The sequence below is a fragment of the Hyla sarda genome, chromosome 3, assembly GCF_029499605.1.
Source record: "Hyla sarda isolate aHylSar1 chromosome 3, aHylSar1.hap1, whole genome shotgun sequence".
Classification (NCBI taxonomy): Eukaryota; Metazoa; Chordata; class Amphibia; order Anura; family Hylidae; genus Hyla; species Hyla sarda.
The window spans coordinates 129387608-129415148 of record NC_079191.1 but is presented as its reverse complement, the minus strand read 5'-3'; the positions used below and the strand labels follow the sequence as shown (position 1 = coordinate 129415148).

Here is a 27541-nt window from a genome sequence, read left to right as displayed (position 1 = left end):
TACCCTAAAAACACTACACTACACTACACTAACACATAATAAAGGGTAAAACACTACATATGCACCCCCTTACACTGCCCCCCACCAATAAAAATAAAAAAACATATCGTTCGGCACGCCCACTCCCATAAACTTGCATTGAGGGGACAGGCATGACGTCACACGGGGGCGGAGTCCTGACGTCACAGACTTCCTTTCCCGGAGTCGCGACTCAGACCCTCCAGCGGTTCTGGTGAAAATAGAGGTGCGTGCCGCATTTGGATAGGGGATAAGTTGTCTAGGGTGGGAGTACCCCTTTAAAGTTTAAAGAACATACCCCATATGTGGACGCGAAGTGCTCTGTGGGCGAACTACAATGCTCAGAAGAGAAGGAGCGCCATTGGGCTTTTGAAGAGAAAATTTGTCCGGAATGGAAGGCCAAGTGTGTTTACAAAGCCCCCATAGTGCCAGAACAATGGACCCCCCCCCCCACATTTGACCCCATGTTGGAAACTATACCTCACGTAATGTAATAAGCACCCCACAAGTGTCTGACAGATTTTTGGAACAGTGGTCTGTGAAAATGAAAAATTTTATTTTTCATTTGCACAGCCCACTGTTCCAAAGATCTGTTTTTTTGTTTTACTGTTCTGGCACCATAGGGGCTTCCTAAATGTGACATGCCCCCAAAAACTATTTCAGCAAAATTCTCTTCTGAACATTGTAGTGCACCCGCAGTACACTTGACTTCCACACATGGGGTATTTCCATACTCAGAAGAAATGGGGTTACACATTTTGGGGGGCATCTTCTCCTATTACCCCTTGTAAACATGTCAAATTTTGGGGGGAAAACAGCATTTTACTGGAAAAAAATGTTTTCATTTACACATCGGATTTAAACGAAAAGTCGTCAAACACCTGTGGGGTGTTAAGGCTCCCTGTACCCCTTGTTGCATTCCTTGAGGGGTGCAGTTTCCAAAAAAGTATGCCATGTGGGTTTTTTTTCTGTTCTGGTACCATAGGGGCCTCCTACATGTGAAATCCCCCAAAAAAACCATTTCAGAAAAACTCACTCTCCAAAATCCCATTGCCACACCTTCCCTTCTGAGCCCTCTAGTGCACCCACATACACATATGAGGTATTTCCTTACTCAAGATAAATTAGTGGACAAATTTTAAGGGGATTTCTCGCCTTTTACCCCTTGTAAAAATTCAAAAACTGGGTCTAGAAAAAACATGCCAGTGTAAAAAAATGAAGATTTTGAATATTCTCCTTCACTTTGCTGCTATTCCTATGAAACACCTAAAGGGTTAACACACTTACTGAATATAATTTTAAATACTTTTAGGGGTGCAGTTTATATAATGGGGTAATTTATGGGGTATTTCTAATATGAAGGCCCCCTCAAATCCACTTCAAATCTGAAATGGTCCCTGAAAAATTCCGCTTTTGAAAATTTTGTGAAAAATTTGAGGATTTTTCACCAAGAAAGGATGCAAGTAACGACGAAAATTTACCACTATGTTAACGTAGAATATGTTACGAAAAAATTATCTCGGAATCAGAATAATCGGTAAAAGCATCCTAGAGTTTTTAACCCCTTAAGGACGTAGCTCTTTTTCACCTTAAGGGCTGAGCCCTTTTTCGCAATTCTGACCACCGTCACTTTACGAATGAATAACTCGAAAAGGCTCATGAAAATTGCAAAATCTGAAGGGACAGATGTTACAGAACTACAACTCCCAGCATGCCAGGGCAGTCTAGTCATGCTGAGAGTTGTAGTTTGGCAACATCTGGAGGGCTACTTTCACTTTCATTTACCCCCCCCCCACCGTCGTTTCCCTACCTCAGCCAGGATCTTTGCAGTCTCCAGCGACAATCAGCGGTTCCCAGGCACGGACCTCCATCTTCTCCCCATGTTCCCCTCGAAATCCATGGGTGGCCACTGTCCTGCTCTACCATTGGTCAGAATCAGTTCTGACCAATGGCAGGGGATAGGAGGAGATCGCAGCACTGCGACCTCACTCCTAGCCCTCAGGAGCTGTCAGTGACAGCCCGGATCATCCTATCATCACTATTTTTCAGGTGATCGGGTCACCAGAGACCCGATCAGCCCGGAATAGCAGAAAATTGCATGATTTCAGCAGGCATCCCGGTCCGATCCCCAACCGGCTAGCGGCGGGGACTGGAATTCCCACGGGCATATGCATACGCCCCACATCCTTAAGGACTCGGGATGCAGGGCGTATGCATACGCCCGGCGTCCAGAAGAGGTTAATGCATAAAGTGACAGAATTGCAAAAAAGGGCTCAGTCCTTAAGGGGTTAATGACACAGACAGGAGCAGGCAGCAGCATGAGTACACAAGAGGGGTTCACAACCCCTAACATTAAAAGGTGAATGTTGAAATCTCTATTGAAGGTGCATGTTAGCTAGTGATATCATCAAAGAATATAAGGCCCAAGCCCAGCAGCATCACTAAACCATATAGTTGCTGAAACACATAGCCTGGAGCAGGCATCAGCATGAGTTTACAAGAGGGCTTCACAACCCCTAACATTAAAATGTTAATGTTGAAATCTGTATACAAGATGTATGTTAGCTAGTGCTAACATCAAAACCTTTTAGGCACAGGCCCAGCAGCATCACTAAACCATATAGTTGCTGAAACACTCAGACTGGAGCAGGCATCAGGACGAGTTTACAAGAGGGCTTCACAACCCCTAATATTAAAATGTTAATGTTGAAATCTGTATACAAGATGTATGTTAGCTAGTGCTAACATCAACATTTTTAGGCACAGGCCCAGCAGCATCAGTAAGCCAATTAGTTCCTGAAACACACATCCTGGATCAGGCAGCAGGATGCGTACATAAGAGGGCTTCACAACCCCTAACATTAAAAGATCAATGTTGAAATCTCAATTGAGCATGTATGTTTGCTAGTGCTAACATAAAAAAAATTGTGGGTAATATCCAAGACAGCAGCATCAGAAAACAATATATTGGCTGAATGACACCTGGAGGTGGGGAAAGCATAGGGAGCCCAAATAGTGTCTGGTACAGCCTGGAGTTGGCCGAAGCATGAGGAGAACATATAGTGGCTGAATGGCACAGCCTGGAGTTGGCAGAAGCATAAGGAGACAAAATAGTGGCTAAATGAAACAGCCAGGAGTTGGCAGCAGCAGCATGAGGAGTCCTGAAAGTGACCCGGTGACAGAGTGGTACGGTGGGTGGCAATAGCAGTACCCGGTGATGAAGGTGGCTGCAATGTTTGTAACTGGGGAGCAGTGCCTTAAATCTTTTTGGCACTATCCATATTTGTGAAGTGTTGGTTGGTTCATCTACTCTGAAGCATCTGCCATAGGTGGGTAGAAATCCTGACTGATCCATGCCTGATACATCTTCACAAAGGTCAGTTTCTCCACATTTTCCGTGGATAGACGAGTTCTCCTTGGGGTGACAATGGCCCCCACCACACTAAACACCCGCTGTGATGCCACACTACTGGCCGGGCAGGACAGCTTTTCCGGGGCAAACTCTGCTAGTTGCGGCCATAAATTAAGTTTGGCTGCCCAGAAATCCTGCGGATCTTCAATGTTTGTTGGCATGGCCATGTCAAGGTATGACACCACCTGCTAGTTCAGGCAAGGCCAGATTAAGGCTGCCTGGAAGACGGAGCACTTCATTATGTTGCCCCCCCCCCCCTGACAGTTTCCCCACATTAGGTGCAGTATAGTTTCCCCACATTAGATGCAGTATAGTTCCCCAACATTAGGTGCAGTATAGTTCCCCCACATTAGGTGCAGTAGAGTTCCCCCACATTAGGTGCAGTTCAGTTCCTCCACATTAGGTGCAGTATAGTTCCCCCACATTAGGTGCAGTACAGTTCCCCCACATTAGGTGCAGTACAGTTCCCCCACATTAGGTGCAGTACAGTTCCCCCACATTAGGTGCAGTACAGTTCCCCCACATTAGGTGCAGTACAGTTCCCCCACATTAGGTGCAGTATAGTTCCCCCACATTAGGTGCAGTACAGTTCCCCCACATTAGGTGCAGTTCAGTTCCTCCACATTAGGTGCAGTATAGTTCCCCCACATTAGGTGCAGTACAGTTCCCCCACATTAGGTGCAGTACAGTTCCCCCACATTAAGTGTAGTACAATTCCCCCATATTAGGTGCAGTATAGTTCCCCCACATTAGGTGCAGTATAGTTCCCCCACATTAGGTGCAGTACAGTTCTCCACATTAGGTGCAGAATAGTTCCCCCACATTAGGCGCAGTACAGTTCCCCCACATTAGTTGCAGTACAGTTCCCCCACATTAGGTGCAGTACAGTTCCCCCACATTAGGTGCAGTACAGTTCCCCCACATTAGGTGCAGCACAGTTCCCCCACATTAGGTGCAGTATAGTTCCCCCACATTAGGTTCAGTACAGTTCACCACATTAGGTGCAGTAGAGTTCCCCACATTAGGTGCAGTATGGTTCCCCACATTATGGTTCCCCACAGTATGGTTCCCCACAAGTTACTGGGAGATTAATGGCTGGCATAAAAATCATTTTCAGTGAGAACAAGCACTGCTCTCTGTCCACAACACTGATGTGACTAGCAGTTGGCAGTGGAATGCTGCGGTATGATCAATTCAGCGTGTCTGTGTAACACACAGAGACACGCAGTGCGTCCTATCCCTCTGCAGTGTATGGCATGAAATGAGCAGCCGCAATATTGCTGCTGATTATATAGAGCTGTGACATCACAGGGATGACTGAATGCTGATAGGCTGCATCCTGCATGTGATTCAGGGTCATCCCGCCTACCTCCCTTCCTGCCTTGCCTTTCCAACATCCCCTGCCCCATGTACTGACATGTGGATCCACCATTTTAGGTGTCCTGGAGTCTGGAACGCTGTAAAATGGAGTTTAATTAAACTAAAATTTCATGAAATTCGTAACGAATTCGGGTTTGTCTTCTTTGATTCGCTCATCTCTAATTGTAATGATTGGAAATCTTTAAAAAAAATTAGCAATACTGCATTTTCATGTGAAAAATATATTTTTAGTACACACAAAATTGTAATATCCTATTTAAAAAAACATTTTAGCCCAATGTGCTTGCAAAGCAGCAAGCCACATATATTCATATATTTTGGCCTTCATTTAGTAATATCACCAAATCTCTTTATGCTTCTATAGAGAGTCATGGGTGTTGTGTCTAAGTACTTTTAGATTCTACAGCTGGAGAAATAAAGATGGAGATTTGAGGGTACTAGCAATAGACTATAGAGTAGTTGCACTAGAGTATTGGTGCCTGATGGCACAAGGTTGAAGGGAGTTCTGACAAATTTTTCACACTTTGGAAACAAAAAACCATGGCATTCACCATGGCATTTGCAATTCAATTCAAGTTTTTATTTCTGCTTCATGTAGTAAGACAAACAGGAGGTGAGCGGTCTACGTCTGTATCACGCTTCCTCAAGGCCTCAAAGTGTGCATACCTCCCATTTATTTTACCGCATGATGCAGCAATAAAAGCTTCACAATCGCTTATGGTGAGTGCCGTGGATTTTTGTTTTCATTTTCTATGGGCTATGTTAGACACTATCTTATAACACTGAGTGCCACCCACATTTTTTTCCACTGGGAACCTTCGATCCTAATCTGACATAAAATGGTAGATGCCACCTACTTCTGGTTTCTATGTAAAGATTTGTTTTAATTTAGTTGTTCTATGGGCTATAGAACACTTAAAAACGTAGCCCCTATCCACAGTAATGGCATAAGTGTCTGATCGCCTGGAATCCCCCAATCTCCAGAACAAGGCCCCAAATCTCCCACCTGAAGCAGTGGGGTCGGCATTGTGTAAGAGAGTGCAAGAAATACCTGAGTGCTGTATCGGGTATCTCCCACACACCTATAGACAGTGCATGGAGAAAGTGCTGACCCCGCCATTCCATGCAGCAAGGAGAGTCGGGCCCTGTTCAGGAGATCTCTGAGGGTCATAGAGGTCAGACTCCCCACATTCAGACACTCAATTGTATTTCACCAATTTTCTGTTGTGGAGCCATTATTCCCTTGCACAAAACAATGGATAGTGAAAGAGGTATCTGTTTTAAAGTACTTCAGCCTTACAATTGGGATATACAGTTCAATCACAACCGAAAAGTCACTGGCAGAAAATGTTTTCTCCTTTATTTCTGCGGTACTGGTTAGGCTATAAAAAAAGAGACAAAAATTATGTTACTTCTGTTTCCTACTGATAATATTACAATTGACACCAAATGCTAGTGAGAAGCAGCAGTGAGCCACAGGCAAGGTCATCCAAGAATGAGGATCATGTTCTTCACATGGTCATTTTTTTATAGGTAAGGAAAAGAATTTGTGATAAAAACTAAATTGTGGCGGAAGGTTCTTACTCCCCCATTACACTTTTAACACATTTTATGGAAAATGCTCTTAGAGGTTAAGGGCCCTCAGCTTATATACATTTACATTCTTAATTATACATCTAATCTCCATCCCAGTTGGATGTCTAAACAATTGAAATGGGAAAATCGCTTGAAAATACATTAGTTTCTGTCATTCAGTAACAACACTAGTAATTTCAAAAGATACCAATATGAAAAAGTTGTGGTCATGGCTCATTCCAGCCATTGTGTCCATGGTCTGTGTAGTGCATGCAGACAACACACAGCCAGTGACATGGGTCTGTATTCTAGGTTGCACGTTTAAGACAAGGGTCAAACATGCATGGTGACTTTGTAGTTAACACTCTTATGTGCAGGACGGTAACCTCTTTGGGCTGATCATGGTATTGCAAGGGGGCAGCAATATAATGACAGGAATATAATGATAGACACAGCCTGTTGTGAGCAAATATTGGAAGAATTTACTCAAGTGAGGCACTTTAACCCCTTAAGGACGCAGGACGTAAATGTACCTCCTGGTGAGGTGGTACTTAACGCACCAGGACGTACATTTACGTCCTAAGCATAACCGCGGGCATCGGAGCGATGCCCGTGTCATGCGCGGCTGATCCCGGCGTCCGCCATTAACCCCTCAGGTGCCGGGATCAATACAGATCCCGGCATCTGCGGCAGTTCGCGATTTAAATGAACGATCGGATCGCCCGCAGCGCTGCTGCGGGGATCCGATCATTCATAACGCCGCACGGAGGTCCCCTCTCCTTCCTCCGTGCGGCTCCCGGCGTCTCCTGCTCTGGTCTGTGATCGAGCAGACCAGAGCAGGAGATGACCGATAATACTGATCTGTTCTATGTCCTATACATAGAACAGATCAGTATTAGCAATCATGGTATTGCTATGAATAGTCCCCTATGGGGACTATTCAAGTGTAAAAAAAAATGTAAAAAAATGTAAAAATAAAAGTAAAAAAAAAGTGAAAAATCCCCTCCCCCAATAAAAAAGTAAAACGTCCATTTTTTCCTATTTTACCCCCAAAAAGCGTAAAAAACATTTTTTATAGACATATTTGGTATCGCCGCGTGCGTAAATGTCCGAACTATTAAAATAAAATGTTAATGATCCCGTACGGTGAACGGCATGAACGAAAAAAAAAATAAAAGTCCAAAATTCCTACTTTTTTAATACATTTTATTAAAAAAAAATTATAAAAAATGTATTAAAAGTTTTTTATATGCAAATGTGGTATCAAAAAAAATTAAAGATCATGGCGCAAAAAATGAGCCCCCATACCGCCACTTATACGGAAAAATAAAAAAGTTAGAGGTCATCAAAATAAAGGGATTATAAACGTACTAATTTGGTTAAAAAGTTTGTGATTTTTTTTAAGCGCAACAATAATATAAAAGTATGTAATAATGGGTATCATTTTAATCGTATTCACCCTCAGAATAAAGAACACACATCATTTTTACCATAAATTGTACGGCGTGAAAACAAAACCTTCCAAAATTAGCAAAATTGCATTTTTCGTTTTAATTTCCCCAAAAAAATAGTGGTTTTTGGTTGCGCCATACATTTTATCATATAATGAGTGATGTCATTACAAAGGACAACTGGTCGCGCAAAAAACAAGCCCTCATACTAGTCTGTGGATGAAAATATAAAAGAGTTATGATTTTTAGAAGGCGAGGAGGAAAAAATTAAAACGTAAAAATTAAATTGTCTGAGTCCTTAAGGCCAAAATGGGCTGAGTCCTTAAGGGGTTAAAGGGGTACTCTGGTGGAAAACATTTTTTTTTAAATCAACTGGTGCCAGAAAGTTAAACAGATTTGTAAATGACTTCAATTTAAAAATTCTTATTAGCTGCTGTATATTACAGAGGAAGTTCTTTTCTTTTTGAATTTCTTTTCTGTCTGACCACAGTGCTCTCTGCCGACACCTCTGTCCATGTCAGGAACTATCCAGAGCAGGAGCAAATCCCTATATCAAACCTCTCCTGCTCTGGACAGTTCCTGACATGGACAGAGGTGTTAGCAGAGAGCACTGTGGTCAGACAGAAAATAAATTCAAAAAGAAAAGAACTTTCTCTGGATTATACAGCAGCTGATAAGTACTTTCTGGCACCACTTGATTTAAAAATAATGTTTTCCACCGAAATACCCCTTTAACCTTTTATCCCCTCTCCACAGCATAGAGGATAAGTCTCTGTGAACCCCCATAATCTAGTGCCCGGAGCCCTGGTGCTCAGATGATTTTTATTCAGAACACCGGCTTTCTTCATGCATGGAGTGGCTGTGGTTGACATGCCCCCTCCATGCACGTTCTATATGAGAGCTGAAGATACACGAGTTCTGTACTCAGTGGCCCTGATTTACTAAGAGTGGAGTGTAGTTTTCTTTGTGGGTTTTAATTCCCTTCAATGTTTTTTTCCACGGTATTTACTAAAATTTCCCTACATTTTGCACTTTTCCCTTGTGTTTTACACATGCTCTGATCTGTAGGGTTTTCCTCAGTTCAAATCCACTACATTTTTATGTGGAAACGTTCCAGGGACATGCCCCCTTTTTGGCGGCCACGCCCAATTTTCCTGGTGACCACAGCCCTTTTTCAGGTTTTCCTAGTTAAATTGAGAGTTAGTCAGATTTTTTCCATTCTGGCGCACATTCTGGCACAGACTGTATTTCTGGTGCACAACCCGACAAAATATGTCGGGTTTACAATAGTAAATAGAGATGTATGAAGGGAACATTTAGACTACCACATGGTTGTTCCGTGCATAAGGAGAGACCGGGCACCTGACAGGAGATAACAGGGGGTCCCAGCGGTCGGACCCCTGTGATCAGACACTTATTCCCTATTCTGTGGATAGGAGATAAGATGTTAACCCCTTCCTGCTACAGGACGTATGCATACGTCCCAGCTGCTGACAGGTTCGTGCAACTGGACGTATGCATATGTCCTGTATTAATAGCTTCACTGTGCGGCTCTGCACAGTGAAGCCACGGCGATCTCCGCTGCTATCGGCAGCAGGGGATCGCTGTGACATGTTCACGGACCAGTCAGAGCGATCCCGCTGTGCGATCGCTCTGACTGGCTTTTTTCCTGACAGGCTCTGTGATCAGAGCCTGGCTTCACTGTGCGGCTCTGCATAGTGAAGCTGCCGGTGATCTCGGCTGCTATCAGCAGCGGAGATCACTATGACACATACAGGGACCAATCAGAGCGGTCCCGCTGTGTGATCGCTCTGATTGGCTGTTCTCTGACAGACTGGCCAATCAGAGCGCAGATCACGTGACCGGACTGTCTCTGGCTCCGTGATCGCGCTTCTGACAGTCAGTCTGTCAGAGAAGAGCGAGGAGTCAGGACGTGCTGCGGTCTGATCTGCCGTTTTCACGGCAGATCAGCCACATAGTAAAAATAAACAGTAAAACACACACACATTATCCCCCTCATCACCGCACCTCCCCTGCCATCACCATATAGTACCCCCCCACCTGTGATCATCCCCCTCATCAGCCCCTCATCGCCCCTCATCACCCCCTGAGATCTTCGCCCCTCATCACCCCCTGAGATCTTTGCCCCTTGTCCCCCTGTGATAGCTGCGACGTACACCAGTGTGATCGTCGCCCCCTGTCACCAGAGACCGTTGCCCCCTGTCCCCTGTGGTAGCTGTGGCGTGCTGATTAGTATTTTTCAATATAAATCAGCCGTCCGCTATCACCGTCCGTCACCCCTGTGTCACCTGAGTTTGCTTTCATCTGAGACCGTCGCCCATGTGTCACCTGTGATCGTCACCCCTTGTCACTGTTCCAAAAAGTAAAAAAAAATTAAAAAGTCTAAAAGAACTTGAAACCACCCATTCACCTGTCCTTTGATCACCCTCCAGTGATCACCCCCTGAGACCGTCACCCCCTGTCCCCGGTGGTAGCTGTGGTGTGCTGATTAGTATTTTTCAATATAAATCAGCCGTCCACTATCACCGTCCGTCGCCCCTGTGTCACCTGAGTTTTCTGTCTGCTGTCATCTAAGACCGTCGCCCCTGTGTCACCTGTGATCGTCGCCCCTGTGTCACCTGTGATCGTCGCCCCTTGTCACTGATCCTATTGTCATCCCACATGTCAGGCACATCACAGCGGATGTATTCGCTGGAGGAGGCCTATGAATTTTTGGCCTCAGAGACGGAGTCTGTGAGCGATGATGGGGACCCTATATTCCTAATCTCATCCTCATCTTCATCCTCATCCGACTCGGACGTGCCACCCCCAAGGAGGCGACGCAGGCAGGCCACTGCAGTGGCCGCTGCGTTACCAGGCCCATCTAGGCTTTCCGAGCCCTCGGAGCCCTCTGACTCCACATGGGTAGACCCAGACCATTTTACACCCCAAATTCCTGGGTTTACAGGGAATGCAGGGATGCAATTCCCATTTGCTGGGTTGGAAGAAAAAGTTATTTTTCACCGATGAGCTGCTAGAGCATTTGGTTGCGCAAACAAACATCTACCCCAACCAATATATTACTGCACACCCCACCTCTAGTTACGCTCATCCGAATACGTGGACCCCTTTGACCCCATCAGAGATGGCAAAATTTTGGGGTATAAAGCTCAGCATGGGGCTTCTGAAGAAACCCAGTATATGCTCATACTGGAGCCACAACCTGCTGTATAACACCCCCATGTACCGCATGGCGATGAGCAGGACACGTTTTGAGCAGATAATGAGGTTTCTGCATTATAATGATAATGCCACTTGTCCACCTAGAGACCACCCTAGCTATGACCGGCTATATAAAATTTGGCCGCTTATAGACCACCTAAATGCCGTGTTCCAGGCGGCATATGTCCCAGAAAGGGAAATATCAATTGACGAGTCCCTGGTGCACTTCATGGGCAGGCTACAATTCCGCCAGTACCTGCCCAGCAAAAGGGCACGGTATGGGGTAAAGATGTACAAGCTGTGTGAAAGTGCATCAGGATACACGTACCGGTTGCGTGTATATGAGGGGAAAAACTCGTCAATTGAACCCCCAGAGTGCCCCCCTGTCCTGGGAATTACAGGCAAGATAGTATGGGATTTGGTGCACCCCATACTAGACCAGGGATACCACCTCTACCTGGACAATATCTACACCAGCGTCCCCCTATTCAAGTGCCTCACTGCACGTGGGACAGTAGCATGCGGCACTGTCTGTAAAAACCCAGAGAGGCCTCCCCAAACCTCTGCTGGCACATACCATGCGGAAGCATGAGAGCAGGGCACTGTGCAGCGATGGCATATTGTGTGTCAGATACAAGGATAAGAGAGAGGTCCTTGTACTCACCACAATACATAGCCACGCCACCACCCCGGTTTCTGTACGCGGGACCCCTACAGAAATCCATAAGCCAGACTGCATCCTGGCTTACAATAAGTTCATGGGAGGGTGGACTTGTCTGACCAGGTGCTAAAGCCATACAGCGCCATGAGAAAGACAAGGGCGTGGTATAAGAAACTGGCTGTGCATATGGTACAGATGGCCTTATATAACGCCTTTGTCCTGTACCGACATGCCAGCCAGAGTGGGACGTTCTTGGAGTTTCAGGAGGTGGTCATAAGGAACCTGATATTTGGGGACCAGGAAGGTGCAGGCCCCAGCACTTCTGAGTCCTCACGGATTGTGCCAGGGCAGTATTTCTCCAGTGAAATCCCCCACACTGGGAAGAAGGGGAGGACCCAAAAGAAGTGCAGGGTCTGCTATAAAAGAGGGATCCGCCGCGACACTACGTACCAGTGCGAGACCTGCCCCACTCAGCTGGGACTGTGCATCCCATGTTTTAAAATTTATCACACATCCCTGCAATTTTAATTTGATCCATCTTAACCCCGTGTATCACATCACATGCCACTGTTTTTTCTTAGTTAATTTTACCCCCCCCCCCCCCCCCCCCATTTTATTAGAATCTGTGGCCTAGGGTGCCACGTATTATTTTTCTTTTTACCCCAAAACCATTCCTGCAAAATATGTGGTACAGTGTGCCGCAAATTATTTTAATTGTACCCCAAAACCATTCCAGCAAAATATGTGGTACAGTGTGCCGCAAATTTTTTTCATTGTACCGCAAAACCATTTCTTTGCTAGTGTGCCACAAATTATTTTCTATATATCCTTCTGTTCGGAGACCTGAAGTGCGCCAGCAGAGCACTAAATGTCCACCTATGGGGTGTTTTCTTAATTAGGAGAAATTGGGCTTCAAATTTTGGGGTCCATTTCCACCTATTACCTCTTGTATAAAAGTAAAATTGGGGGTAACACCATCATTTTAGTGTTAAAAATCTAATTTTCCATTTTCATTTCCAACTTCAACACAAAGTTGTCAAACACCTGTGAGGAGTTAAGTCTCACTATACCCCTTGTTACGTTCCTTGAGGGGTCTAGTTTCCAAAATATTATGCCATGTGGGTTTTTTTTTTGCTGTTCTGGCACCCTGGGGACATACTAAATGCAACATGCCCCCCGAAACAATTTCAAAAAGCCAAATTTTGCTCCTTCTCTTCTGAGACCTGTAGTGTACCAGCAGAGCACTTAACATCCACCTATGGGGTGTTTTCTGAATTGGGAGAAATTGGGCTTCAAAGTTTGGGGGTTATTTTCTGCTATTACCCTTTTTTTAAATGTAATTTTTTTGGAAAACCAAGCATTTTAGGAATTTTTTTTTTACATATGCAAAAGTCGTGAAACCCCTGTGGGGTATTAAGGTTCACTTTATCCCTTGTTATGTTCCCCAAGGGGTCTAGTGTCCAAAATGTGATGCCATGTGGGTTTTTTTTTTTTGCTGTCCTGGCACCATAGGGGCTTCCTAAATGCAGCATGCCGCCAGAGCAAAATTTGCTTCCAAAAAGTCGAAATGTGACTCCTTCTCTTCTGAGACCTGTAGTGCGCCAGAAGAGCACTTTTCACCCCCATATGAGGTGTTTTCTGAATCGGGAGAAATTGGGCTTCAAATTTTGGGGGGTATGTTCTGCTTTAACCCTTTGTAAAAATGTAACATTTTTGGGAAACCAAGCATTTTAGGTAAAATTATTATTATTATTTTTTACATATGCAAAAGTTGTGAAACCCATGTGGGGTATTAAGGTTCACTTTACCCCTTGTTACGTTCCCCAAGGGGACTAGTTTCCAAAATGTGATGCCATGTGGTTTTTTTTTTTGCTGTCCTGGCACCATAGGGGCTTCCTAAATGCGACATGCCCCCAGAGCAAAATTTGCTTCCAAAAAGCCAAATGTGACTACTCCTCTTCTGAGACCTGTAGTGCGCCAGCAGAGCACTTTTCACCCCCATATGGGGTGTTTTCTGAATTGGGAGAAATTGGGCTTCAAATTTTGGGGGGTATTTTCTGCTTTAACTCTTTGTAAAAATGTAAATTTTTTGGGAAACAAAGCATTTTAGGTAAATTTTTTTTTTTTTTATTTACATATGCAAAAGACGTGAAACCCCTGTGGGGTATTAAGGTTCATTTTACCACTTGTTACATTCCCCAAGGGGTCTAGTTTCCAAAATGGTATGCCATTTGTTTGTTTTTTTGCTGTCCTGGCACCATAGGGTCTTCCTAAATGCGGCATGCCCCCAGAGCAAAATTTGCTTAAAAAAAACAAATGTGACTACTCCTCTTCTGAGACCTGTAGTGCGCCAGCATAGCACTTTTCACCCCCATATGGGGTGTTTTCTGAATCAGGAGAAATTGGGCTTCAAATTTTGGGGGGTATTTTCTGCTATTACCCTTTTCAAAAATGTAACATTTTTGGGAAAACAAACATTTTAGGTAAAACATTTTTTTTTTTTACATTTGCAAAAGTCATGAAACACCTGTGGGGTATTAAGGCTCACTTTATCCCATGTTACATTCCCCGAGGGGTCTAGTTTCCAAAATGGTATGCCATGTGTTTTTTTTTGTTTTTTTTGCTGTCTTGAAACCCTAGGGGCTTCCTAAATGGGACATGCCCCCCAAAAACCATTTCAGAAAAATGTTCTCTCCAAAATCCCCTTGTCGCTCCTTCTCTTCTGAGCCCTCTACTGTGCCCACCGAACACTTTACATAGACATATGAGGTATGTGTTTACTCAAGAGAAATGGGGCTACAAATACAAGTAAAAATTTTCTCCTTTTACCACTTGCAAAAATTCACTGGTCCATGAAAAATATCGAGTTTGAGAATTTTGTGAAAAATTGGAAAATTGCTGCTGAACTTTGAAGCCCTCTGGTGTTTTCCAAAAGTAAAAACTCATAAATTATATGATGCAAACATAAAGTAGACATATTGTATATGTGAACCAAAAAAAATGATTTTGAATATCCATTTTCCTTACAAGCAGAGAGCTTCAAAGTTAGAAAAATGCAAGTTTTTCATTTTTTTCATAAAATTTTGGGATTTTTTACCAAGAAAGGATGCAAGTCACCACAAAATTTTACCACTATGTTAAAGTAGAATATGTCATGAAAAAAAAATCTCGGAATCATATTGGTAAGTAAAAGCATCCCAGAGTTATTAATGTTTAAAATGACAGTGGTCAGATTTGCAAAAAAGGCCTGCGTCCTTAAGGTGAAAATGAGCTGTGTCCTTAAGGGGTTAAAAACCAGAGTTTCCCTTTAAAGAGGAACTCCGGTGAAAAAAAAAATTTTATTAAATCAACTGGTGCCAGAAAGTTAAACAGAGTTGTAAATTTCTTCTATTAAAAATTTTTAATCCTTCCTGTACTTATTAGCTGCTGAATACTACAGCAGAAATTATTTTCTTTTTGAAACACAGAGCTGTCTGCTGACATCATGAGCACAGTGCTCTCTGCTGACATCTCTGTCCATTTTAGGAACTGCCCAGAACAGCATATGTTTGCTATAGGGATTTCCTTTTACTCTGGCAGTTCCTAAAATGGACATAGATGTCAGCAGAGAGCACTGTGCTCGTGATGTCAACAGACAGCTCTGTGTTTCAAACGGAAAAGAATTTCGACTGTAGTATTCAGCAGCTAATAAGTACAGGAAGGATTAAGATTTTTTAATAGAAGTAATTTACAAATCTGTTTAACTTTCTGGCACCAGTTGATTTAAAAAAAAAAAAAAAAAGTTTTTCACCGGAATACCCCTTTAAGCTTGGATAATAGTAATTGCTGATACCCTTGAACCAAACAGCAATCTTAGTAAGTCAGGACTCACTGTCGGCACAGCTCTACTTCTTGGCTACACACAACACAATGTCAGTGCAGGCTTGTCAAATACTATGTATGTAGAAGGCTGGCCCTCCTGTGTAAGCAGTGGTGCAAGTAAATACGGCAGTCCCCAGATACTTAAAAATTAGATGAGACGGCTCTTTACATAGGCCAGGAGTTTTTTCTCCCAATCTAGAAGTTAGCATAAACACTCCCATTTAAGTGAGCATGATGGTCACATGATTATATTCACACTTATGGGCTCTGCACTCTCACTCCTAAGTACCTCATAACCTTATTGCATCTGTGGGTAAACTTCAATGTTGCCCAATTTCCAAACCAGAAATGACAGCCCTGCATAGAAATAAATGTACAGTATACAACGTAAACAGGAGAATACAGCAGCACACTGCTAGCACAAAGCAACAGATAAAACATGAAATGCTATATTGCTACAAAGAAAAATTTAAAATTGAGGCGCTTCGCTCACCATTTGGCCAAATAGTTTGGACCATCCCACCGCGATAAGGTGACCTCATTGGGAAGGACCCTACACTGTGAATGTGCCTCTGTGCAATCAATTACCAGGCTTGTACGGTCTGAAACATCCCGCACCTTATAAGATGGTGGGGTTCAGGAACCAACATGGAGGTAGCCACTCCCCTATATGTATAACACAAAAAAGTATAAGTTGGCCAGCACAAATTGATTCCAAACTATTGCATGGACCTGGCATACAGGTGCACGCTGCTAGGCTAAATATACACAAACAGGAGAATACAGCAGCACAATATAGCATGTCATGTTTTATCTGTATCTTTGGGTCCATGCAATAGTTTGGTATCAGTATGTGCTGACCAACTTATCCTCTTTTGCAGTATTCAACATAGCTATATTTGAAACATATCCTGCAATATAAGGCATAACTGGTTAGCATAAATAAATTAATTTACAGTTTAACATTTTGTAAGGAGTACACCTGACGGTCTCTAGGGATATAGTTAACAAAAGGATTAAAATAGAATTCTGTGATTGGCTGTCACTTTTCACTGGTCCTATATATGATTTCATCATACTAGCTATACTAATGTAGACTATATAGCAATATTGGCATTAAGCTTGCATACAAATACTTATATAATAATTAGAGATATGCACCAGGACCTAGCTGTGCCATATCCACTATCCACTAAGGAGAATGCACAAAGAGAACTAGAAATGGTACATGACGGAAGAAAGATTTCTATTATAAAGTTTTGATAATTATTTTTAATAAGTAATTGATCCATTTCTCTAGAACAGTGGGTATTGTCAGTAAGCCAGACAAAAATAACTTTATAGTCCTCCCAGTTACTAAAACAAAATGTTGGCTACATTTCCTAGTGATTTACAAGTGAACACTAATCTGGGAAGGATTTGCTTATTCGTCTTGGGATATTTTGGGAAAGTGGTTCAATAACATTTCCAAATGCTACAGGATGGTGACATTTTCCCTGGTTTGGCCACAATAGATATGTTTGTTCAGGAAACCAAAGGATTTCTGGAAGAGAAACTGTTTAACTAAATGAGAAGAAAAGCTTGTTTATGTCCAATAGTCTTAAAGGCTCCTCCAATGTAATTCATACAAATGAGCAGGTTTTCTTCATTATTATTCTCCAACCAGACTTTCTGTAAACATAATCCCCATTCATAACAGACATTGTAAGCCAAATGCTTAAAAGAAAACAATTCTTGTAAATAAAGCATACAATGGGCACTGTTTAGATCACTCATGTCTCTTAAACCGACTTATCAAAAGAAATTTCCCTTTGAGTAGATGAGATTGTAACATTTACCAAATGGTATATAATGTGTCCAGGAGCTAAAGGATTTTTACTAATCATCCATTTTCCTCAATGATTTACTTACAGTAAATTCTTACAAAGGGTCATTGTTGTACCTGGCCCATTTCCAAACTTAGATTTTTACAGCCTAAGGAAAAATGTGTCTAATTGTTGTTTTATCCTTTTTTTCCTTTGCAGTCTTGAATCAAGAGGGCCAACCTCTGATTGAAGGGAGACTAAAGGAGAAGCAGGTCCGGTGGAAGTTTATCAAGAGATGGAAAACGCGCTATTTCACTCTGGCAGGAAATCAGCTTCTATTTCGCAAAGGAAAATGTGTAAGCATTCATGTACTGTACATTTCCCTTTCATTGATGTTTACATATGTTCCCCTGAAGGTTTTAATTATTCCTCATCCCTGATAGTATAACTTGTAGCTGCCAGCCAAAGACTCTGGACATGTTTGTTTTTTGATCAGTGGGGTCTGTATCTTTTCTTTGCAGAGACTGCGCACATGGCCCCAGTCTACATTGGTCTTTAGGGTGCTGATTTACCTTGAACAGTACTGTACATTTTGTTCAAATGAGATGAGTCGGAGATTAGATCTGACTAAGTGTTGGCTGTAAATAGAAATACTCTTCAGGCAACACATCTAGGAGAAGTGCTTAGAGGCTGTGAAAGAAAAGAACTGATCCATGAAGGATAACATTGTTTACTTGTCACATAGTGATATATTTTCTAAATTATAGTTATTCTTTCTTAGCTCATATGACTAGGTACATAGCCTTTCTTCTCTAGTAATGTAACTACAAATTGTAAACTGTATATTGTATAAAATAGTGATTATAATGATATAGCCTACATTAAACAGTCTAGTACAAAATGTGCTGATGCCCAATAGCTCACACTCCCCAGTCCATTTAACCCCTTAAGGAAGAGGCCAATTTGTTAACCCCCCCCCCCCTGCCCCCTTATTTTGTGCAGGACCAATTGTACTTTGCAATGTCTTCATTCCTTTTTCCTAAAACATATGCTCCAAAACAGAAAAAAAAGCTATTTTGCTAATTTTGGGGGGGGGGGGGAGTTCTTCATGACTCCATTCACTGTGTGGCCAAATTAACATGTTATCTTGATACTTTAGGTTGGGACGATTAAAACAATACCCAGTTTGTACTGTAGTTTTCATCATGTTTTACTTATTTTTATTTTTTTTATTCTAAACTTTTTATTAAAAAAAATGTAAATTTTTTTTACCAGGCTTTATAAGGGCTCATTTTTGCGCTGTGATTTGTAGTTTTTTCCAGTACCATTGTAGTTTTGATTGGACTTTTCGATAGCTTTTTACTTAATTTTTTTTTATGGGGTATGATGTGATTAAAAAAAACGCAATTCTGGGGTTTGGTATTCTTTTACATTTATAACATTCACCTTATGGGATAAATAATTTTGTATTATAATGGTTTGGACAATTATGCAATACCAATTACATTTAATTTTATTATGTTTACATATTTTGTTTATGAAATTTGGGAAAAAGGGGGTGATTTAAACTTTTAATATGGAAAGGCTTAAATGGGCACTGTCACCAACTTTTTTTTTTTTTTTATATGTTGTAGTACTTACAGGGTTGGCAATTTATGTGGATACACCTTAATAAAATGGGAATGGTTGGTGATATTAACTTCCTGTTTGGGGCACATTAGTATATGTGAGGGGGAAAATTTTCAAGATGGGTGGTGACCATGGCGGCCATTTTGAAGTTGGCCATTTTGAATCCAACTTTTGTTTTTTCAATAGGTCATGTGACAAATCAAACATATTGGGAATTTCACAAGAAAAACAATGATGTGCTTGGTTTTAACATAACTTTATTCTTTCATGAGTTATTTACAAGTTTCTGACCACTTATAAAATGTGTTCAATGTGCTGCCCATTTTTTTGGATTGTCAATGCAACCCTCTTCTCCCACTCTTCACACACTGATAGCAACACCGCAGGAGAAATGCTAGCACAGGCTTCCAGTATCCGTAGTTTCAGGTGCTGCAGAATGGGCAAAACAAAAATTTGAACAGGACCCTCAGTTTAAGCAGAAGTTTTTGTTCAGTGATGAGGCAAACTTTTATGTGAATGGTGAAGTTAACAAACAAAACCACCGCTATTGGTCTGACACTAACCCACATTGGATAGATCCCTCCAAGACTGTTGGAACACAAAAATTGATGGTATGGTGTGGTATATGGGGTACAAAGATAGTGGGGCCATTCTTCATCAATGGAAACCTCAAGGCCACCGGATATGCGAAATTGCTACATGATGATGTGTTTCCCTCTTTATGCACTGAAGCTGGCACGTTCCCTGAGTTTTTCCAGCAAGATGGTGCACCACCATATTATGGGTGTCAGGTCCTAGATGAACAGTTTCCTGGAAAGTGGATTGGTCATCATGGGCCAGTTGAATGGCTCCCAAAGTCTCCTGATCTGACCCCCTTAGACTTTAATCTTTGGGGTCATCTGAATGCAATTGTCTATGCTGTGAAGATACGAGATGTGCAGCACCTGAAACTACGGATACTGGAAGCCTGTGCTAGCATTTCTCCTGTGGTGTTGCTATCAGTGTGTGAAGAGTGGGAGAAGAGGGTTGCATTGACAATCCAACACAATGGGCAGCACATTGAACACATTTTATAAGTGGTCAGAAACTTGTAAATAACTCATGAAAGAATAAAGTTACGTTAAAACCAAGTACATCGTTGTTTTTCTTGTGAAATTCCCAATAAGTTTGATGTTTCACATGACCCTCTTCCTATTGAAAAAACAAAAGTTGGATTCAAAATGGCCGACTTCAAAATGGACACCATGGTCACCACCCATCTTGAAAAGCTTCCCCCCTCACATATACTAATGTGCCACAAACAGGAAGTTAATATCACCCTCCATTCCCATTTTATTAAGGTGTATCCAAATAAATGGCCCACCCTGTAGTTTCATTCTTTTTTTTTCTTTTTATTAAAGTAGTTTATTTTACATGTTAAAACCAGCCACTAGGGGTCTCCCTCCTAGTGGCCGGCTGAAGCCTGGCGTGACATCACGCCTGAATTCGGACCGATTCCAGCCAGGCAATCAGTCCAAATTCATTCAGGCTGTGCTCGCTCCCTGCCTGTCAGTCAGACAGGTGGGAGCGAGCACTGAAAATATAGAGGAGTGCATTGGCTCGCATGCTGGCCCCGCCTCCCTGCATAGACGTGCCGCCGCTGAAGTCCTGCACTCTACTCTACTACTTGGGTATATCTTTTTTGGGGTGGGGGAGTGCAGGGGGGGGTTGCGGGGAGCGGGTTGCGTGGAGCGGGGGAGCAGGTTGCGGGGTTCACGGCCGTAACTCAGATACTGTTTTCACCACAGGGTGCCTCCAGCTGTTTCACCACTACAACTCCCAGCATGCCCTGACAGCCAATAGATGTCAGGGCAAGCTGGGAGTTGTAGTGGTGAAACAGCTGGAGGCACCCTGTATAGTGAACTAAGGGCGGAAGTCGGCCCCCCCAGCAGGTATCAGTGATGTCGTGCCTGCTGGGGAAGTGACAAAAGGACATTTCTAAGATAATAAAAAAAAAATTTAAAGGCAGAAAAGGGGTTAGGAATAAATGGGCAATAGGAAGGGACAGAAAAAAAAGGATGGTGGGAGCTACCCTTTAGGCTAGGTTCAGACTACGGAATCTCCTGGCAGAAAATTTCCACCCAGAGATTCCGAGTGCGGTCAGAGTTGACTGAATCAGTCGGCACTTGGACCGTGCAGACACTGCAGTCTCCAATAGACTGCAATGTGTTCCGCGAGTATTTCCGCCTGAAGAAAGACCAATGCCATTCTTCAGGCGGAAATTTCAAAGCGGATTTCCCGTTCACAAATTCCGCTTCACAAATTCCGAAGTGTGAATTTGTGAAGGGAAACCCATTCACTACACTATACATTTTAGCAAGCGGAATTTCTGACTGCAATTTCAAAGCAGAATTGCAGACGGAAATTCTGTAGTCTGAACCTAGTCTTAATGTGTGTGGGTAAAACCTTTATTATAAACAAAAAAAATGATTACACTTTATTGGTCCCTTTGGGGGGAATCATTAGATTCCTCATACAGATCAGTGCAGTTCCACAGAGTCTCTGATGCTCACCACGGCTTCCTGGTTACAGTGACACAGTGACTTGCCTAAGCCAATGATTGGATGAGTGCACATTTCCTGCAGGATAGATGCATCATAGAAACCAGGACACAGCAGTGAGCATCGGAAGCTGAGATCCATCGGAACGGCAGCAGCGGGGGCTCAGAGCAGGTTTCACTTTTTAGCACTGACTTTGCTTTTAAATTTTTTTATCAGTTTGGAACACCCCTATAAAGCAAAATGAATAAAGTCCACATCACTTGCATCATGTAAATCATTCTCCTGATAGTTTAGGATCTTTTGGCATTAGTGCTGACTTAATAATGTCAGGGCCCTGTGTAATCTCCCTGTGTAATGACTGCAGCAATGGACTGCGCAAACAATCCAGTGATCATTTGTGTGGCTCTTCCTACAAGAAGTTGGAGCCTTGTAAAAGGCTTTACAAATGGGCACCAATCTATGAGATCAGCACTCGTTTACAGATGGCTTGGGCCCTAAGTCAGTGAGAACAAGATTATAAAGGCCTGGTTAGGTCTGCACATGTGCACATGTGAGTTACTAGAATATCAACATGGGCCTCGGACTTTTTCCACAAAATAATTAAATTAGCTGTTTTTATGAATGTTAAAGCTATAACTGTGATGGGTCACAAGTTAATGGTATAAATGTTTAGCTCTTGTTCATTGTTTTATTCTTAAAGGGGTTATCCAGGAAAAAACTTTTTTCATATATCAACTAGCTCCAGAAAGTTAAACAGATTTGTAAATTAAAAAATGCAGTGTAGCCCGGACCTTCTAGGTGAGTATAAAATGGATATACGTGGATCGTGCTTCAATAATAATTATCATTTATTTATAAAATATAGATAAGATTTCGACACTTCTCACAGGGCCCTTGTGAGAAGAACATACATATTAAAAGGCAACCTAACAATATATTAGGCAATAGTATTAAAATTATAAACTTGGCATAGAGTAATAGAATGAAATAGCAGAGTAAGATCTGTACCATGCAAATATATTAGAGAGTTGCTCTTCTAGATATTTAGGGTAGATATGTCCCTTTTAGATACAGTAGCAAACAGTCTGTGTTATTAGAAATTGTTACCGGTCTGTAAATTGTAACTCAGGCGATGGATATTGCTCCCGCAATGGCTGAGTGTCCGTGGTGTGCACAGTTCACTGTGCGGTGCTTCCAATTGTAAGCCTGGTCCAGTAGGGTCTGAGCGTGGTGGCAGTCGCTGTCGGCTAAGGCGCTGGCAGGCGCCGAAGATCGTAGTGATGTCCGGGGACTGCTGGCGCTGGCGTGCGCTGGAGTTGGTATTCCTCACCGCTTTGTTAGTTGGTAGACAGGACAATGTACTGGAGGGCTGGAAGTTCACCTCGTGGTGCCGGCGTCTGACGTCAGAGCCGGGATGGCTACACCAGGATAGTTGCACCGGGATGGATCTGAACTGCTGAACCGGGTAGGTAGCAGAGTGAGAGCGCTAGTGATGGTACAGTTCATGAAGGGTAACTGGCCATAAAATTTGGGCACAGTTCAAGTACTACTATGCCAGTAGATAACGACTAGACGCGTTTCAGGGTTGTATAATATAACCCTTTCCTCAGTACTCATCATGACTACTGAGGAAAGGGTTATATTATACAACCCTGAAACGCGTCTAGTCGTTATCTACTGGCATAGTAGTACTTGAACTGTGCCCAAATTTTATGGCCAGTTACCCTTCATGAACTGTACCATCACTAGCGCTCTCACTCTGCTACCTACCCGGTTCAGCAGTTCAGATCCATCCCGATGCAACTATCCTGGTGTAGCCATCCCGGCTCTGACGTCAGACGCCGGCACCACGAGGTGAACTTCTAGCCCTCCAGTACATTGTCCTGTCTACCAACTAACAAAGCGGTGAGGAATACCAACTCCAGCGCACGCCAGCGCCAGCAGTCCCCGGACATCACTACGATCTTCGGCGCCTGCCAGCGCCTTAGCCGACAGCGACTGCCACCACGCTCAGACCCTACTGGACCAGGCTTACAATTGGAAGCACCGCACAGTGAACTGTGCACACCACGGACACTCAGCCATTGCGGGAGCAATATCCATCGCCTGAGTTACAATTTACAGACCGGTAACAATTTCTAATAACACAGACTGTTTGCTACTGTATCTAAAAGGGACATATCTACCCTAAATATCTAGAAGAGCAACTCTCTAATATATTTGCATGGTACAGATCTTACTCTGCTATTTCATTCTATTACTCTATGCCAAGTTTATAATTTTAATACTATTGCCTAATATATTGTTAGGTTGCCTTTTAATATGTATGTTCTTCTCACAAGGGCCCTGTGAGAAGTGTCGAAATCTTATCTATATTTTATAAATAAATGATAATTATTATTGAAGCACGATCCACGTATATCCATTTTATACTCACCTAGAAGGTCCGGGCTACACTGCATTTTTTGGTTTTCCTTTTCTAGCAATTAAGGTATAGTTGCTTGCCCAGTTTGACCTCGGTGCGTAATAGTTGTGAGCTGCACACACCTACATAGTTTTTTCTTTTTAGATTTGTAAATTACTTCTATTAAAAATCTTAATCCTTTCAGTACTTATGAGCTTCTGAAGTTAAGGTTGTTCTTTTCTGTCTAAGTCCTCTCTGATGACACCTGTCTCGGGAAACGCCCAGTTTAGAAGCAAATCCCCATAGCAAACCTCTTCTAAACTGAGACATGAACATCTGTCCATGTCTCCTTCGCTCACCTATGTATTGCTCGCATGCACTGCTCACCATCATAAACCACCCAAATTCACCTCATTCCATGGTACAGCACAGAAGTCGCTCCATCACTTCACCCAGCCATCTGCTCTCCCTCTTCTTTCTTCTGCTTTTAGCTGCTGGGGACATTGCTCCTAACCCTGGCCCACCTTTCACTAATACTTGCTCTACACTACCTGCCTCTTGCGGAACCACTACAAACTTTAACTGCGCTCTCCTAAACTCTCGATCTGTGTGCAATAAGCTCACCCAGATTCATGACTTATTTCTCACTAATTCTCTTAATCTGCTGGCTCTCACAGAAACATGGATACAACCTTCTGACACTGCTTCTCTCGCTGCTTTATCTTATGGTGACCTTCACTTTTCCCATACCCCTAGATCTGACACCAGGCATGGTGGAGGAGTTGGGGTGCTTCTAGCCCCATGCACTTTTCAAGTCATCCCCCTATTACCTTCACTCACGTTTACCTCTTTTGAGGTCCACACCCTCAGGCTCTTCCGCCCATTGTCTCTCAGAGTGGCGGTCATCTATCGTCCTCCTGGTTCTCCCCAAATGTTCCTGGATCATTTTGCAACCTGGCTTCCCTCACTTTCTTTCCTCAGAAACACCTACACTCATCATGGGTGATTTTAATATCCCCATTGATACCCCAATCTCCTCTTCTGCCTCTCGGCTTCTGTCTCTAACCTCCTCCTTTGCCCTTTCACAGCTTACTGACTCTCTCACACACAAGGATGGGAATACACTGGACTTGATCTTCTCTAGACTTTGTTCTGTCTCTAAATTCACAAATTCTCCTTTTGAGCTCTTCCGGACACTCCAACCTTGTACACTTACAGAAACCTGCGTGCCATAAACACCAGTCAATTTATAGACATTCTACAATCTTTACTATCACCAATCTCTTATCTCTCCTGCCCTAATCTACAGCCAAACATTACCATGACACTCTAAAGTCTACCCTGGATCAAATGGCACCCTCTAAAACACGAACCTCCCGACACAGACGGCAGCAACCTGGCACACACTAACAACCCGCTTTCTCAGGTGATGCTCTAGGTGTGTTGAACGTCTGTGGAAGAAAACTAAGATTTCTTCAGACTATCTGCACTATAAATTCATGCTTAAATCCTATTACTCCGCTCTTCATCTCGCCAAACAAACATATTTTACCTCCCTCATCTCCTCTCTGTCTAGCAACCCAAAACGCCTTTTTGACATGTTCAACTCTCTCCTTCGGCCTAAAGTACCGACCCCAATCACTGATCTCTGTGCTTAAGACCTGGCCAAATACTTCAAAACTAAGATCGATGACATTCGTGATGAAATCCTCTCCCAGTCCCCTAAAAGTTCTGATCCAATTCCCAGCCACATCTCCTCTTCATCACTCTCAGTTTTTGAGCCTGTAACGGAGGATGAGGTTTCCAGGCTCCTCTCCTCCGCCCGCCCCACTACCTGCTCTAGTGACCCCATGCCTTCATACCTCATCCAGTCTCTCTCTCCTGCTATCAGCTGTCACCTAACTAACATTTTTAACCTCTCCCTCTCTTGTGGGGTCTTTCCCTCCTCCTTCAAACACTCTATCATAACCCCACTATTGAAAAAAACATGTCTGGACCCGTCCTGTGCAGCCAACTATCGACCCATCTCAAATCTCCCCTTTTTCTCCAAACTCCTGGAACGCTTGGACTACTCACGCCTTATCCGCTATCTCTCCGAGAACTCTCTTTGACCCCTTACAGTCTGGTTTCCGCTCCCTTCACTCCACAGAAACAGCCCTAACCAAAGTCACTAACGATCTTCTGACGGCCAAATCAAATGGCAATTTCTCTTTACTGATTCTCTTGGACCTCTCTGCGGCTTTTGACACTGTGGATCACCAACTCCTCCTCAGTAGTCTCCGCTCCATCGGTCTCAAGGACTCTGCTCTCGCCTGGTTTTCCTCCTATCTCTCTGGCCGCTCCTTTAGCGTCTCGTTTTCTGGCTCTACTTCTTCTCCTCTTCCCCTTGCTGTCGGGGTTCCCCAGGGATCGGTCCTGGGTCCTCCACTCTTTTCACTCTACACATTCCCCATTGGAAAAACAATCAGTAGATTTGGTTTCCAGTACCACCTCTATGCTGATGACACCCAACTCTATACCTCTTCCTCCAACATCACCCCTGCACTCCTACAGAATACCAGTGACTGTCTCTCTGCTGTCTCAGACATCATGTCCTCTTTATATCTGAAACTAATTCTTTCTAAATCAGAACTTCTTGTTTTTTTCTCCATCAACTGATACTGTACCTAACCCTGACATTTCCATCTCGGTATGTGGTACTACCATAACTCCCGGGCAGCAGGCTCGCTGTCTTGGAGTTATACTTAACTCTGATCTGTCTTTCACTCCCATATTCAGTCCCTTTCACGTTCTTGTCACCTGCATCTCAAAAACATTTCCAGAATCCGCCCATTTCTCACTACTGAAACTGCTTAAACTCTCATTATTGCTTTGATTCACTCCTGCCTCGACTACTGTAACTGTTTACTAATAGGCCTTCCTTTCTCCAAACTCTCTCCTCTCCAGTCCATCCTTAATGCCGCAGCCTGACTCATCTTCCTCTCCAGCCGCTACACCGACGCCTCCTCCCTGTGCCAGTCACTACACTGGTTACCAATTCAGTCCAGAATACAGTACAAAATCCTCAGTCTCACACACAAAGCCCTCCACAATGCTGCACCTCCCTACATCTCCTCTCTCATCTCTGTCTACCATCCTACACGTTCTCTACGATCTGCTAATGATCTCACACTAACATCTTCTATAATCCGAACTTCTCACTCCCGTCTCCAAGACTTCATTTGTGCTGCACCGGTTCTCTGGAATGCTATCCCTCAGACTCAACAACAACATCCACAGTTTCAAATGTGGCCTGAAAACACATCTCTTCAGACAGGCCTATAACATTCTTTAATTGGCCTCAACATATCCTCAACATATCCCCACACCTCTTATTTGAATAGTTATTGTGTAATATTATGTCTGATACTTGTCTTTGTGTGTACCCCATAATTGTAAGCGCTGCGGAATCTGTAGGCGCTATATAAATAAATAATTATTTATTTAGTAACATATAAAATGTATATGATTCTTACTGTACTTTCTATCTTCTGCAATCAACAATATGTATCATAGCTACAATATGTATCATAGCCGTCCTGCT

At 43.1% G+C, this 27541-nt stretch overlaps 1 protein-coding gene across 4 annotated transcripts in view; it reads left to right on the top strand.

Moving 5' to 3' along the window:
- The window catches only part of VEPH1 (ventricular zone expressed PH domain containing 1), a 560486-nt gene that overhangs the window by 519959 nt on the left and 12986 nt on the right, over positions 1–27541 (top strand). For 3 of the 4 annotated variants that reach the window (XM_056565020.1, XM_056565022.1, XM_056565021.1), the window contains one exon: positions 17605–17753. In XM_056565020.1, the coding sequence (XP_056420995.1) occupies positions 17605–17753 (149 nt within the window). The remainder of the gene's footprint in view (positions 1–17604; positions 17754–27541) is intronic. The other variant, XM_056565023.1, reaches the window with a different exon arrangement.